We start from the raw sequence: 15134 nt of genomic DNA, 5'->3' as shown, positions 1-15134 counted from the left end.
TGTGTGTGACACACACACACACACACACACACACACACGTGCCTATATCCTATATGTACTGTAACAACTGTACAAACTGAACAGATACGTGGGTTTTTGTAGTTTTTCATCGCATCAGTGGGACAGCTCTCATTAATCAACAGAAATAAACTGTAAATAATCTAAAAGGCTCATTTTCATTTATTCTCCCTTGCCTGAAGTTGAAGCCACCCAAAAAGTAAAATAAATAATAAAATCTGCAAACACCAACAATTATGCACGACAAGACACGGGCCTCCTTTTGAGCTGAGTCATCGGTGTAAAGTGGAGCTTCAGAGGACAGAAGGGTGTAACGGAGACAAACAAAGGTCCCCACGCTGCATGCAAACTGGGGACGTTGCGGTTCACGGTTTTTAAATTAACCCCTGGGCTGCTGGGGCGCCCCGAAACCCTTTATCATTTCTGTTAAGATGAAACATTGAAGTCGGGACGCATTGTTGGATTTGTGCCATTTGTTGGGTCGTTTGTCTCAAACAACCTCGACTAAAGATTTTATTTTCCATCTTATTTTCACTGCTTTAATTCTTTTAAAATATAATCAAATGTTAAACATATTAGTGGGTTTTTCTGGCTGTACCTCAGACGCCAAGGTACCAAATATTGATTGAAGATGACACATTTTTGGAGTTTAATAAGTTTCAAATTACCACCACTGACGTCTCTTTTTCTTCATGTTCATTCAAAATATATCTTCCTTTATTTAAAGCACTCGCTATACAAATAAAGTTCATTATTATGAGCGTTAGTCCACCAGAAGAGTTCCGCAAGTCATGTGTGTTATCTGTGAGCCCATTCTGCTGGTATCTATAGACCAGCAGCTGTAGTGAAGTGAACGCGCACATATCCGTACAAAGCAAATGCATTCTGCACAAGGCACAAAGTCCAATTAAGCCAGCGGAGCTTGGCGAGAGTGATGAATCGAAGGCCCCGATGTGTGTGTTTATTTAATCATTAGGACATCGCCGTCCTCGGAGAAGAGCCGCTCTCGCCGCGTTATGCTACGGTTGGCGCGCGCGTGGCACTGGAGGAGCAAATTGGATCGGCATTACAGTACGTAAGCCGGGCCTCGCGTCCTGATGAGCGACCGCAAACAAATTGGATTGGTGGCGTGTAAATCGCAGGCACTTTGATGAGCCCGAAGGCACAAATTGAATCCTTCGACAATGCAAATCTGCTGCTTTAAATCATGCGATTGTTCGCTGTTGTTCCGAGATACAATCTCTCACGGCCGCTTGCCGGCGCGCCCTAATCCGTTTTTGATGACCGTGTAGGGATGGAGCTACACATATGGGCAACTGAATCTCCCTCTGGCCCGCTCCGACTCGCTCGCTCTCGCTCACAACCTGTACAGTTGGCAGAGAGAGAGATGGCGTTGATTGAGCCATCCATGTGTGTTGATACAAGAGATGACTCAGGTGATTGGTCATACTTATGGGAGCTGCTGTTCTCTCTGGGAAACATTTCGATGCGTGATAAGGCGGATGACGAGACTTTATCTTCATCGCTCCTCATACGAGTCATAGTTATTGCTTCCTCGTGGCCTTCCCCTCTCGTCTCGTTCCTCCTGCAGCACTTTACTGGAAAATAAAGTTCCCACTTGGATACAAAACGTGTCAGAACGGCTACAAACCATTTCCTGATTGTGTTTCTTTTTGCCTTTTCAGTTATCCGTACAGTGAAGACAGCAGTCAGGGGAAGCAGTACATGAACACCAGATGCCCCGCCTGGTGCGACCGCATCCTCTTGTCTCCCTCTGCCAGAGACCTGGTCTTAAAGGTGAGCCCAAACCTGACGCTTCTCTGACCCAATTCGTTTTTTAAAAAGTCTGATTCCTTCATATTTCAAGCCTCTCCTCATATACATATATTTTATTTCTACAACTCTATCGTCCTTGATCCACATCAGCCCTCCCCGCCCCCCTCTGTCGCTTCACAGATGGAAGGATGAGGTGTCTGCGAATATTAATTTGGAGCGCTAAGCCCCGGGTCCACACTGACAGTACATACATCCCATCACTTATAGAGTTCCAGCGAACCCCGTCGTCGTCTTCATAAAGCCACAGATCCGTCTCCTTCCTCGGAGAGCCGCGCTCGGCTTCAAATCCGTCCCGGCGCGACGTAAACTCCAGCCGATCTGCCACCTCGGTGCTGTGTGCTGGATTACTCAGAGATCCGCCATGCGGCTCGGCAAAGTCTTCCCACATTTTACTGTCACCTGTTTTACATAAGACATCAGACGGGAAGCGGTTGTGACTGCCATTCATTTCATTTGTTTTGCATTTTAAATACTGGCAATAAGTGTGAAAGACGTGCAGCGGCGTATTGTGAACCACTCTTTACTGACCGAAGCCACAACGCTGACCGCTTTATTACAGTTGTGAAAAGACTGTAAAAACACATCCAGCTTATTGCCCACTTAATGTGTCAGAATTATGTAAAAAGGTGATTCTCTCACACACACGCACACACAGCTGGGCCGTTGTTTGCTTTTCCTCCCCCTCAAGCGTTGGCTAATTGCTTGTAATGCAGCGACAGAGTGGAACAGTTAGTGTGTTTCACAGATTGGCCGATGATTCACTGAACACACACACACACACACACTCTCTCCGGCTCCGAGCGCCGCAGATTGTCGAGACATAGGGCCCCCCCCGTAAACAGCCCGAGGTTTGTGGGCGTCATCTATCATGGCACGGTCGGTTAACTCGCCATCATGTTATTTTCTGCTTGCCGAGCCCTAACACGCCAAAGGTTGCCCGCTGGCTGCGCGGCGCGGCACCAGCTCCGGGAGCGCCAGTAATGAATGTTTAGCCGAGCGAGCGCTCCCTCTCCGCCAGAGGGGCCCCCGGGTAATTTGTTTATCTGTCTAAAGATTACGCAGCCCTGAAAAAACTAAATCCACAATTTTATGCTGCCTTTGTAAATTATCAAGTGTGCGTTTGATGAATGTATCCGCGGCTTTTGGAGGCGGCGGAGGCGGCGGCGGCGCGGGGGGGCCGGGGCGGGAAAGGTAGCGTGAGGTGGAGGCACACAGTGTGCTGACCCGCTTCCACCGCCGGATTGGTCTGAAGTTAATTTGGGTTTCGCTTTATGGTTCATTCTCGAGCTCTCTGTCTCTTTCTTCTGCAGCTCACCGAGTCACAACCGGTAGCGCCAGTGTGTGTGTGTGTGTGTGTGTGTGTGTGTGTGTGTGTGTGTGTGTGTGTGCTGTTTAAAAAGTCTTTAGTTCAACCAGACAAGTGTGATTTATACTCCAGGCTGCAGATCCATGTGCGAGTGGGGCAACGGCGTCTTTTGTGTGCAGGGAGTGATATTGAAACGCGATTCCCTCAGATAGGCACTTAGATTACAGCGAGGGGACAATTTGGTCCAGAGGCAAATGTCCACTTTGTAGATTACTCCTGCTCCCCCCCCCCTCACCACGCCATGCACAAACTGCTCCTAAAGGTGCATTCAGCTCAATGCATACTTGTGTTTCTTCATAAATCAGCCGCCCCGCCGCTGCTCGGTGAGAATCCTGGTGTTTGTGATGTTTCCTGAGTTATTCATGAATGATAAACCCATCAATAAAGTTCCCTTAAACAATCGCACAACCTAATTGAGACAAATCCACTTCCTGTTGGTCACTGGCCTGTAAATTGGCTTTATTGTACTAATGGCTGTCCCTTACAATTCTCTGAACTAAGTGTCTGAGTGCATAATAAACCCGTAATTACTTAACTGTTGCACTGGTGCTCATTTTAAATGTGTCCCCCAACTCTTTGTACGAGTCTGCAAACTGAAGTCGGAGTCAGAAAGAATACATATCAACCAGACATTGTGTGAAAATGGAAGATTCACAGTTTTATCGGTACCTCAACAAACGATCATTGTTCTGGCAGATTTTTGCAAATTCATTTGAATGGTCAATTTGTGGACACAAAAAAGTAAAGAAAAAGACTGAAGCCGCGAGCCACTGTTGATATGGACAGTTCCAGGGGACTTTTATTTTGAAAAGCGCAGTATAATACCGCTAATTGCGCTTAATGAAGCCGGCGCATCGATTTCTCGCCCGTGAACGTGTCATAAAACATGACAGGCGTAATGTAATGATCGTACTGTGTAAACACCCAACGCCGAGCTGCTGACTCTGCATCCTGTGTGTGTGTGTGTGTGTGTGTGTGTGTGTGTGTCTCCTGCAGCGCGGTGCACAGCCCTCTTTGCATGTAACAAACATCCATGTCGCCCAGCTCGTTTTCATCCCTGAACCTTTTTGTGATTTTGTGTGTCTGCAGCCTGAAAACGAGGAGAAGTCTATAGAGTATGATAACATCGGGCCCAACGTCTGCATGGGGGACCACAAGGTAACAACAACATCCTCACTGTGTGGTGATCAAACTGTTCATTGTCATTTGATTCTGTGAGTCTGATTCCTAGAAATGGAAAAGGACGGACTTCTCAACACGTGTGCATCTAAACGGCTGTTTGTGTCTCAGACTGTACATCTGGAATGTGTCGCAACTGTTTGAGGCTCGTAATGTTAGTGAAGGATGCACCTGCATTGATTTTATTTAACTTTAGCATTGAATTTGGCTCCTTTATCAACAAATGTCTCCTTATGTAACGTGTAAGCGCCATTATTTTCATCAGTTTAACTTTGCTTTCCAGCAATAGTTGCAGAAGAACTCCATTTTCCACAAAGTAGAAATACCGCATTCTGAAAATACTCCATTACACGGGCAAGTCCTAGATTCAGAATATTACTTATATAAAAGTACAGAAGTATTATCAGCAGAATGTACTCAAAGTATCACAAGTAAAAGTACTTCTTTCACAGTTCTAGAATATTCCATTTTATCACAAAAAAACGTGTGAGAGCATTTTAATGTTGTAGTTCATCAACATGGAGCCAATATTTAAATACTTTGAATACTACTGGATATATAAGTAGTATAGTACCGCATCACATCGTCTAAGCAGAACATGTGTTTTCATGTCAAAAGCAACAGGTAACTACAGATGTCAGATAAATGTAGTAGAGTAACGAGGATAATATTTGCAGTATGATATAAAAGCACAATATCTTAAAAGTAAGGATGTAGAAATATTAAGTGGCATAAAATGAAACAATTGAAAATACCCAAATAAGTCAAAATTGTACTTCAGTAAAATACACAAGTAAATGTACTTGGTTCCATTTACAGGTACAGAGCGCTGCAGGAATGAGTCGTAAAGCCGCTGAGCTTTGTTTATAGCCTCGCGTTAGCGCTCAACTTCTGCCAATTTCAGTCACGCTTCACAGATCCTATAAGTGGCGTTCATGTGTGAAGATCATCTCGTTGATCACAAAGTATCAAAAACTTGTGTTTGAGTTTATTTTCTGCAATCATCCAAAACCCAACCCCGGCGTCGAGGGAACCAGTGCGATGCTAACTTCATCATCCCATCAAGTCCGAGCAGCTCGGAGACTTTTCTTTTAAAGCTGACTGTATAGAAAGTGTTTAACACCGTCGCTCCAGTCTCCGGCGTGTCAGAGAGGCGCCTCAAGTCAGGCCTTTCATCAATCCTCAGTGTGACACAGACGGTAGCGTGTGTGTGCGAGGTGACCCGATACCCGGGCAGACCCCGACCTCCCGGCCGCTCACCACCGCTAAAATCACAGCCGGCTATGTTTAAGAAAATGTCCGATGTCTTTAGCACGCGGGCCCAAAAATGCACCGCACTGGTGTGCGAGTTTAACCCGCGTGACATCGGTGCTCAGAGAGAGGAGAGGGGCGGAGCTCCCGGAGAACATTAACAAAGTTAGTTTTTTTAACTGCGTCTCTGTCTCTGTCTCCCTCCCATACCAGCCCGTCTTCCTGTCCTTCCGAATAACAGCGGGGGCAGGTAAACCTAATGCAAATAAGCACAAGTGTTGTGTGGTGCAGTGATGTCGTGGTAAATATTTCTTCTTTTCCTTTATTATAATTCTTCCACCATTGTTGCCACTGTTTGCTTTGAGTTGCTTGATCTTATCACGACTTTGCACAAACAAAAATAAGACATCATGAGCGGAAAAATGATTCAAATGCTTGAGTCATTTTAAGACATTTACTTACAAACTTGCTGCATCTTGTGCTTTAATAACAAAATAATAATCAAAGTTAGCATCAGGTTATGTTTCTATGATTGAAATGACTACTTGGTCTTTGTGAATAAAAATGTCTCCATATTTCTTCCTCAACAGGGAAGTGTTGCCAAAGGGGGGAGAAGATATTCCGCGAAGCGCCTCTGTGAGAGACAGGACACCAACACACACACACGCACACACATGCACACACGCGCACACACGCATGCACACACACACACACACACTTTGCACAAGCGTACACTGAAGAACCTAGGCAAAGTTTTTCGGCAGTGCTGACCAGTTGCAGTTGTCCTGACACCTCATCCGTAAGAAGACCAGCCGGCTTCTCTCTCCATAAAACACTTGTTGAGATGTGGACGAGCACCCGAGGGCCCCGGCTCCAGACAAGACACACATCGCTGACCTCACTGTTGCCATGCAACCCCATTCCCCAGAGAAGAAGAAGAAGAAAGAAAGGAGAGAAAAAAAGGACTCTTCTCCATGCCACAGCCTCATTGCCAAAACTCTAATTGAAATCAGTCCTACTACATACTTTTAGACACCGTACTTGCCATTTTAAGGTATGCCTCTGTGTATAGAAGCTACTTCCCACACAGTGTGTAAGGTGTTTTAAGAAAAGAAAAGTGCAATGCAAAAAAAAAAAAAACTTTAAAAAACATTGTATATCTATATGGTTAGGTTTATTTGTACATCGGACAGTATAACATAGTTGTTGATGGTTTTAGTGCCGTTCTCTTTTTCTGACCAAACGTCCCTTTGTCGGAACAGACAGAACTCCTTCTGTTTATTCCAACAATTTATATATATATATATATAAATATATGTGTGTATATATATGTATATATATATGTATATATGTATATATATATATATATATATATATATATATATATATACACATATATATACATATATATATATATACACATACATTTGTGTGTTTTTTTGTTGTCATGTGCACACTGCCATGTCTGAATCTCCTTTTACATACTGTACTTTTTAAAAAGAGATAATTTATGATTCTTACCAAAATGTTTATGCTGAAGTTGCGGACGGAGCGGCTGTTTGGGTGTTCCTGCAGCCACAGTGACCTTTGAATCAGTCAGCGGGAGAGGAGCTGTTCCGTGATTTATTGCCTATCCAAGAATGTTTTAAGCAGTGCCATAGACCATGCAAGTATATAAGATAATGTCTCATATGTATGTATATATACATATACATGCATAGCACTCTCACAATGTCATTATTATTCTTACTCTTAACTTATTTCTACAATATTATGGTTCTGAATGTGATATTTTTTAGATATGGCTTGGGTATCCTTAAAATGTTAACTGTTTATTTTTATTTTTTAGTGTTTTAATTTTTGTCAATGCATCATGGTGCCAAGTATCCTACACAGGAATGAAGTGTGTAAGAGTTATAGACAAGTCCGATGGTAAAGGTGTTGCTGTAAACAAAAAAATAATAATGATGGAGAAGCTCTAAATGCAGAGGGGGGGGGGGGGCTTTTTAGTATTATTTGTTTAGTGTGTAGCCTTCAGCAGCCTTCATGCTAAAATAAGTTGAGCATTAAAGAGGCGATCGGAGATCAGCGTTTCTTTATTTTTTTTGATCGATTCCATTTACTACATTACACATTTCAGAGCGTGTGAAGCCGTCAGATTGATCCTCCGTGAATCTAAATCACCGCAAGTGGAAATGATTTTGTGCCTGCCGCAGAATTAATGTTGTCTCGGGTGATTTGGTTTATAGGCAAAGTTTAATTTAATTTCTTCTTGTTTGTAAAAAGCCTGCTTGTTTTCCTTCCCGCTGGTCATTGTGGGGTTGCTGTATAGGAGCATACGCGCAGTGCTTTTAGGTTTTCTGTTTTTTCCTTCACTCCATTTTATTCAAAATAAAAGCATATAGAGATTTTATTCTAGCCCCCCTTCCGGACGGCTGGTCCTCTGCTGTAGGTGATGCAGTTCTCAAGCAATAAAAAAAACCTTTAGAGCTCAACGGCTGTTTGTCCTCATTTCCTCTCGCTATTGTACCGCTTTACTACAAAATAAAAGCTCCTCTGCAGAAAAAAAGGGTGTTCTTTAATTAGCCTTCCACGAGCTGCTCATTGTGTTATTCCAGCGGTGTTCTATACTGAACAGGGGTGAGGATTACACAGCTCCTGTGCTCGTTTTTCATCTGTGACACCAGCTTTAATTGCCTTAAAATGGGCCTCGAACGGAAAATAACGATATTCCTGGAGGATTAGAGTTTGTGATATGGACTTTACTCGGGATATTGATATGTTCTATTCATATACAGAGGCTCATATTCCCGTAGCCGATATTTTTGCTCAGTTAAGAAAATACTATTCGTTCTTGCTGACTAATGTCCAATGTTTAAGCCAATCAACCGGCCCTTTTTTACATTTATGCTGAGTCTAGAGAGATTTTAACACAAGTAGATCAGAGAAATCCATTTTAAACTGGTTGTGCAATTTATGTACACTGTAAATAATAAATAGAATGTTTCATCATTTGATACTAAACCTTCCAGAAAATGTAACTATTCAGAATCTGAACAAATGTAAACCTCCTAACTTAATTTATATATCTACTATATAAAGACATAATATATATATTATAATCAAAGCAAAAGAAAGTTTTAAAAAGAAAAGTAATACAATAACGGAATCATCAGTCTGTGCTGTTGGACTATTAGCTCACAGTAAGAGATCATTTAAAATCTATCTATAATGATTATTTATGGAAGTATGATTTCTTTTTCGTCATTAGAAACCTCATCACGCGCCAGCAGGTGTTCCCGTCATACACGTCTGATCAGAGATTCCTAAATGGCATTTGATTTCATGACTGCTCATTCCTGATTGGCTGAACGCAGGCGACACGCAGCAGGAAGCTGCCATTGATACGAAATTAAAAAAAACAAAACAAAGATGTAGTAGCAGCTGAGCGACTGAGGGGGAGCACGTCTTTCCAGGGTCTCCACGTTACTGTCAACCGTTTACGTAAAACACGATGAACATTATAATCTGCAGAAGCTGATTAATGATGACGGCTCACCTTTGCTGGGCATCAAAAGAGCTCATTGATTCAGAGCACTGCAAAATAAAAGCATCCATTGTTGAAAGAACAGACCGACTGACTTTTTAGTGACATTTTCCGCTTTGATTTGTAAAAAATATCAACAGCTGCCTATAATGACAATAATAAAGATAATTTGAGTAATAAGTGTCTAGAATATTTCCTCCTTTATGTAAATTGATGGAAAAGTTATTATTGGAAAAATCTAAATCGCAGTTGAACCTCTCGACAATTTCTTTTTTTGAATTAACTTTACTTTTTAGTAAATAATGACTGTTTTATGTAAAACACTTCATCGATTAAATGTATTGTGACATTATTATTATTATGAGTTCCTTGTATTGCGCTCCAGACTTTTCTAAAACATAAATAATTATCGAGTTAAATCAGCATGAATCCTCTAAAAGCATCATTGTTGCCAATAACGGAATTCAATTATTGATAGTCATGAATTTATCTTTAATTTATATTAAGCCCATACATTAAAACAAAACCCATGATAAAACAAAAATGCTTGTTAAATAATTTATTCATAATACAAAGTGTTTTTTTTCTTCTTCATCTTCTTCTTCCAATAACCTTCCCGGAAGCAATAATACTCTCTTTAGTTCCCACATCACCGATGGTGCAGTCTCTTCTCCCGCTGTGTGACGAGCAGAACCAGGAAACTTCCCTCAAAATCAAATCCAAAAAACAGAAGTGTGCGATGTCGTTAAAACCAGCTGTCCTTTAGCAGGGATTATTTACAGCGTGTACAGCCTATACATGTGTGTTCCGGTACCGAATCCAACACGTGGAGACAAAGAGGCGACGTTACTCTGCAGGAAAGAACAAAACAAAAGAAACCACGAAGCAGCAGGTTTATCTGAGAGGGAATATAAGCGCGTCCGGGCTGCCACGTCTCCACTGGTTGAAAACGACATAACTTATTCAGTAAAAAATATATACAATCTCATCTTTAGGCTGCAGCACACATTCATCTCAACCCCCCCCCCCCCTCCCTCCACACATTATTTTTTATTATCTCGCCTTTTTTTAGGACAGTGGATACCCTGGTTAAACTGAGCTTTAGAAGCGTCACAGGCCCCATTCACACCTGCCACTTTAAAACATGCGTCACGGGATCCGGATCAGAGTTGGCTGCTAAATAAATCAGTTCTATTAAAATGCTCACAGTCCCCCTCAGAGCTGCACAAAACACATCATGGGACCTAAAGCCGTGTAATCTGCCTTTAACTCAGAGTGTGTGTGTGTGTGTGGGGGGGGCTGGTAATAATGTGTTTTCCACTCACATGAAATTATTATAAGTAAACTAAAAGAACAAGAGCATTCCAGTGACTCCTCCAGAGCAGAACGCGCGGCCTCGTTGGCTTTGCAAATGTCCCGAATATTGTGTGAGAGGTGTGGAGGGAAATAATGCAACAACTGTCGTGAAATAAAACAAAGCAGCGTTACTTGTGGAAAAGTCACGCTAATGAGCCCAACACTGATCCGGATAGTGCGTGTGTGTACTATTGTGTTTACATTTACACAGGTTGTTAAAACTTCAGTTTGTGTATGCGTAAAAACTGATTTGCGTTGCCAAAGCAATGTCCCGTCCCAACACGTGCGTGTACTTTACACTCGCGTGAGCATGTCCATCATCAGTCTTCTTGAAGTCCGGGTTCAGGAGTCATATCTCCATGTTTGCCGTGTCTGTAAGTTGGTTTGGATGCGGCCAAAAGGCGTCTGCTTTCTGCATCTTTTTCACGCGTCTTGGCGCACATTCAGGGGTTTTTTTACGCATTTACCCACCCACCCCTCAGGCGCATGTGTCGCAGTGTCAGCAGGTGGAAAGGGGGTCAGAAAGAGCAAGACAAGTCTCTGTTGGACCCTTTTGCCCTTCCTCTTCCTCCTAGTGTGCCCCCCTCCCGCCACGCTGTGGGCATCACAAGGTGTCCGAGCTGTTGCTGCACGGGCTGATCAGCGCCAGGTTGGTGGCCTTGTGCTTTTTCAACAGTCTCGTGATCTTCTCGTCGTCCGAATTGGGGTCCAGGGGCTTGTTGTACTCGTCGTCGTCCTCCGAGCTCTCCTTCATCTTCTCCGTCTCAGAGTCGTGCTTCTTCTTGGCCGTGGCCATTTCCGCCGCGTGTCTCTTCCGCCATTTAGTCCTCCTGTTCTGAAACCAGACCTGTGGAGGAGAGAGGGAGGGAGAGATGCTCAACAGGTCCACGAATGACAATAAAAAATGATCAAAATGTGATTAAAAGTAATCAAAAAGCACCAAACCAAAATTATCCATTAAAATAAGCAGGTGCAAAATACACTAAATTAAAAAAAAACAATATAAATGACTGATAACAGCATCAATAAAAACAAGAATTGAAATAACATCGGTTGCATCATGCAATTCATCACAAATAACTTTCTCTTCGTCTGCGCACCAATAAATGGAATTTCACAGATTGCAGAAAAAAGAAAGTTTACCAAAAATAACAAAGCAGGTGTTTTTATTGATATACATTTCTGTTTACCTTGACTTGACTCTCGGTCATCCCTAAAGAGTAGGCCAGGCGGGCTCTCTCTGGGCCGGCCAGGTATTTGGTCTGCTCGAAAGTTTTCTCCAGTGCAAAGATCTGCTGTCCTGAAAAGGTCGGTCTGGAGTGTTTCTTCTTCCCGTCCTTGTCCAACATCATAGCTTGACCTGGAAGGAGAACGCACAAGGAGGCATGGTTATGTAAACAAAGTGCAACTTCGGACGATTGCATTATTATTTTCTAAATTGATTTGGATTCCATTACAAGTCAATTCAGAATGAGCCTCTAATATTCCTAAAACGTGTCTGAGGAACATGGCGAGTTTACTGACAAAACTATCTATGATGGTGCCCTTTATTAAAGCTTTATTACCATTATGGTATTAAAGCTATAATAAAGGGCGCCATTGTGTGTATATATATATATATATATATATATATATATATATATATTTATTATTTACAAGTGTGAAAGTCCTGCCAAGTAGCCTATCACATTATAATTAAATGTTCTATCAATATCTTCCAGTGTCTGTGATGCTCAATAGTAGCCTTTATTATGCACACATGCATCTCTTCAACAATTAATTATAATAGATTTAGATCACGTGATCACTGTGTATCATATTGTATTGTGTGTTTGCTTTGTGTTGTTTTAGAAATGATATCTAAAATCATAAGGGTTATTCTAAGACCCCACAGAGGAGCCGTGATATTTTCTCTCTTTCTTTCTGAATTTATACATTTCCTCGAACAGTGTACAAGCAGACCGGCGGTCAGACGGGACTTACTAGGACAGGGAAGCCGCGGGTCCCTCCAGGGAGAACCCTGCATCACCCCGGGCCAGAAGATGGGCGCCCTCCCCGGCAGCTCGGCCAGGGGCTTCGGGTACCGCGACATCGCCGCCGGGCTGAAGTACATCCCCGCTGCCGCGGCGGTGGTCAGGCCGTTTATCCGGGGGAACCCGGAGAGCAGCTGTCCGGCCGCGGTGATGGGTCTCCCCAGGATGTCGCTTATTCCGTGCGGGGTCCCTAAGGCCATGTGGGAGTTGAGACATGAGAGCTGGGGCTTGAAGCCCACCGGGCTCTGCTGCAGCGAGTACGGGAACAGGGACGTCTTCATCTCGGTCATGTTGTGCAACGCCGCCAGCGGGGTGCTGCCCAGGACGAAAGCACTCTGCCGGTTAGCCTCCATTTGCCCGATCGCTAACATTTGTGAACATGAACCACCAAACTGGCCTGGATAAAAAACCGGAGATAAAATGATAACCTTTCAGAGTAAATAAAGGCGCAGGACGGACTGGTGGTACTCAGGATCCAGGCCACTTCTGCCGCCTTCTGCAAAAGTATCCCGGATAAGGAAGAAGCAGACTCTTGAAATGTTGAAAAACTTGGAGCAAAAGCGAACTTCTCTTCTCTCGTGGGAAGTGAAAAAGCTTGGTCAAAACTCCCACAAAATGTCTCTCCGCGTGCTTGTTTCGGTCGCAGTCTGCCAGCTGGGAAAAGGCTGCATGCGTCCGCCGCAGGAATCCTCTCGGAAGTCGGCCGGTCTGATGATGTTTTTAGTGGTTTTGATGGGAACCATTAAAGGGTCGACTTGTCTTTCCATAAATTGACTCGCTCTAGGCTGGGAGTGAAGCGGGACCCGCTGATAATAGCGCAGCCACCTGCACGCGCGCTATTCCCATTGGACGGGGGCTGAGTGAGACCGCGCCCTGATTGGAGGAGACAGATACTCCGCTGCTTCTGCACGTGCATCTTTCGCTGGACGGCTGCTGCATTGACTTGCTGTCGGAAATAGCAGCTTCCAGCTCAACTGCGTATGAACTTGCCTTCTCGGTGGTTATAAGGACTGACTGGATTTATTTATGACAGATGATGATCCATGTTGCAGACACGTTACGTTTCAGAGCGGATACACAGGCGGAGAAAAGTAAGCGAACATAGCACAGTGGGCTGCTATTTAAAGGCCCAGGCTTTATAAACGTGTCCACTTATTTTTGAAACAGTTTTTGTATTTGCACTCACCCTCACACTTTAAATGTGTTCTAACATGCCACGCCTACGTTTTATGGCTTTCTTGTGCAAAAGCAAAAAGCTCCAATGTAGAAAACAAAGTACAACTATTTGTTTTCATCCTCGACTGAAACCACTCCATTGTTGCACAAAGCCGTATTAAAGACTTTGAAATTGTGGAATCCGGGGTGTCGGAGGAGACCGTGAACGCACCAACAGCCACACACTCTATTAAGATCTTTAGCTGTGCCGTTAATGATGCCTCTCACAGCCGTGCAAATCATTGTTTCCACATATGACAAAGAATATACATTTACATTATAAGCTGTTACCGCAGACAGTGAGAGTATATTAAAGTGGACTCGGTGACGGGGGGGGGGGGGGCTCTTAATTTGGAGACTGAAAATTGAATTTCAAAGACCAGTCCACGGGAAAAAAACACGATTCAACTTGATGTTTTTCACTCGGCTATTTTACAATTTATTTGTGTTGATATCTTTGATATGATAGGCGGCATTGGCCTTTTCAACCAGTCGGCGTGTTGTTAATTTCCTCTGCACAATTTTCTGATTGATCCACTTTAGAGAATGATGTCGGAATAAACTGAGTTATTCCAGCGCGCGTTGTAATCCGCCTTCCTAAAGAAAGATTACGGTTTCACTCACTTTAACACCATCAGGAACATTATGTCACGTCGTTTCACGTTCTCATCAGGTAAGAGTCCGTCTTTGAAGAGGAGTGGATCATAACAGAGTATATAAACTCTTTAATAAAGGACAGAGCTCGGGTTTTATTATTTTTATTGTAAGAGTGAGATAATCAGTGTTTTTGAGTCAAACTGCGTTATTACGGAGAAAGCGTGTGAGAAAACGCGCCCGGGCTCCAGTCATCACTCTGAGTGCTGTAATATTTTATGGAGATGTGAGAAGGTTGTAAGAGTGAAATATGGCCGCGTTAGCGTTTGAAAGGCTCCAGCAAATGCACCTTGCTGCCCATTTGCTCACCGAGGGAAAGATTGTGGATTTTAAAAGGTTTTTTCTTTTTTTTCTTTTTTCATTTCAACGCGAGGTGATTCACAATTTTGACTGTATTTCTTCAGGTTGACGGGATGCAGCAGCCATTCACATGTTTTCTAATTCTGCAAATGGCCCCTCTATTTCTAATTCATATCCATATTCTCCCCTGATCATATACATTGATTTTTATCACCTTGTTTTAAAGTATTTCTAAAATGATCAGAGGAGAAGCTTTTTTTGAAAAAAAGAAGAAATATATTATATTATATATTTATATATATATCTTCTTATGGGCTAATTTGTAAATAGCCAAACTGACAGCCGTTGCTCAATCTCCGTTGTTTTTTGTGAAATGTGA

At 43.0% G+C, this 15134-nt stretch overlaps 2 protein-coding genes across 2 annotated transcripts in view; one reads left to right on the top strand and one right to left on the bottom strand.

Moving 5' to 3' along the window:
* Positions 1-6450, top strand: part of inpp5a (inositol polyphosphate-5-phosphatase A) — a 138581-nt gene extending 132131 nt beyond the window's left edge. The window contains exons 11-14 of the mRNA XM_079280649.1: positions 1704-1815; positions 4310-4378; positions 5864-5900; positions 6241-6450. Coding sequence (XP_079136775.1) covers positions 1704-1815; positions 4310-4378; positions 5864-5900; positions 6241-6290 — 268 coding nt within the window. The 3' untranslated portion in view covers positions 6291-6450. The remainder of the gene's footprint in view (positions 1-1703; positions 1816-4309; positions 4379-5863; positions 5901-6240) is intronic.
* A 3851-nt stretch (positions 6451-10301) lies between these two features.
* Positions 10302-13189, bottom strand: nkx6.2 (NK6 homeobox 2). Its single transcript, XM_079280972.1, has 3 exons — positions 12537-13189; positions 11744-11913; positions 10302-11400 (listed from the first exon to the last, which is right to left on the bottom strand). The coding sequence occupies exons 1-3, from the start codon at positions 12955-12957 to the stop codon at positions 11158-11160; spliced, it is 834 nt and encodes a 277-aa protein (XP_079137098.1). The 5' UTR covers positions 12958-13189; the 3' UTR covers positions 10302-11157.
* Between the last annotated feature and the right edge of the window lie 1945 nt (positions 13190-15134).

Source organism: Melanostigma gelatinosum, assembly GCF_949748355.1.
Source record: "Melanostigma gelatinosum genome assembly, chromosome: 12".
NCBI lineage: Eukaryota > Metazoa > Chordata > Actinopteri > Perciformes > Zoarcidae > Melanostigma > Melanostigma gelatinosum.
The sequence above is the reverse complement of the archived record's forward strand: the minus strand, read 5'-3'. Positions and strand labels throughout refer to the sequence as shown.

Bases quoted from the DNA above. Each gene is read 5' to 3' on its own strand.
- nkx6.2 (XM_079280972.1), bottom strand. From the start codon at position 12,957: ATGTTAGCGATCGGGCAAATGGAGGCTAACCGGCAGAGTGCTTTCGTC. The intron at 11,914-12,536 runs GTAAGTCCCGTC...TTCTCCTTCCAG, and splicing joins CCCGCGGCTTCCCTGTCCTA to GTCAAGCTATGATGTTGGAC. The intron at 11,401-11,743 runs GTAAACAGAAAT...TCTCCTCCACAG, and splicing joins TGACCGAGAGTCAAGTCAAG to GTCTGGTTTCAGAACAGGAG.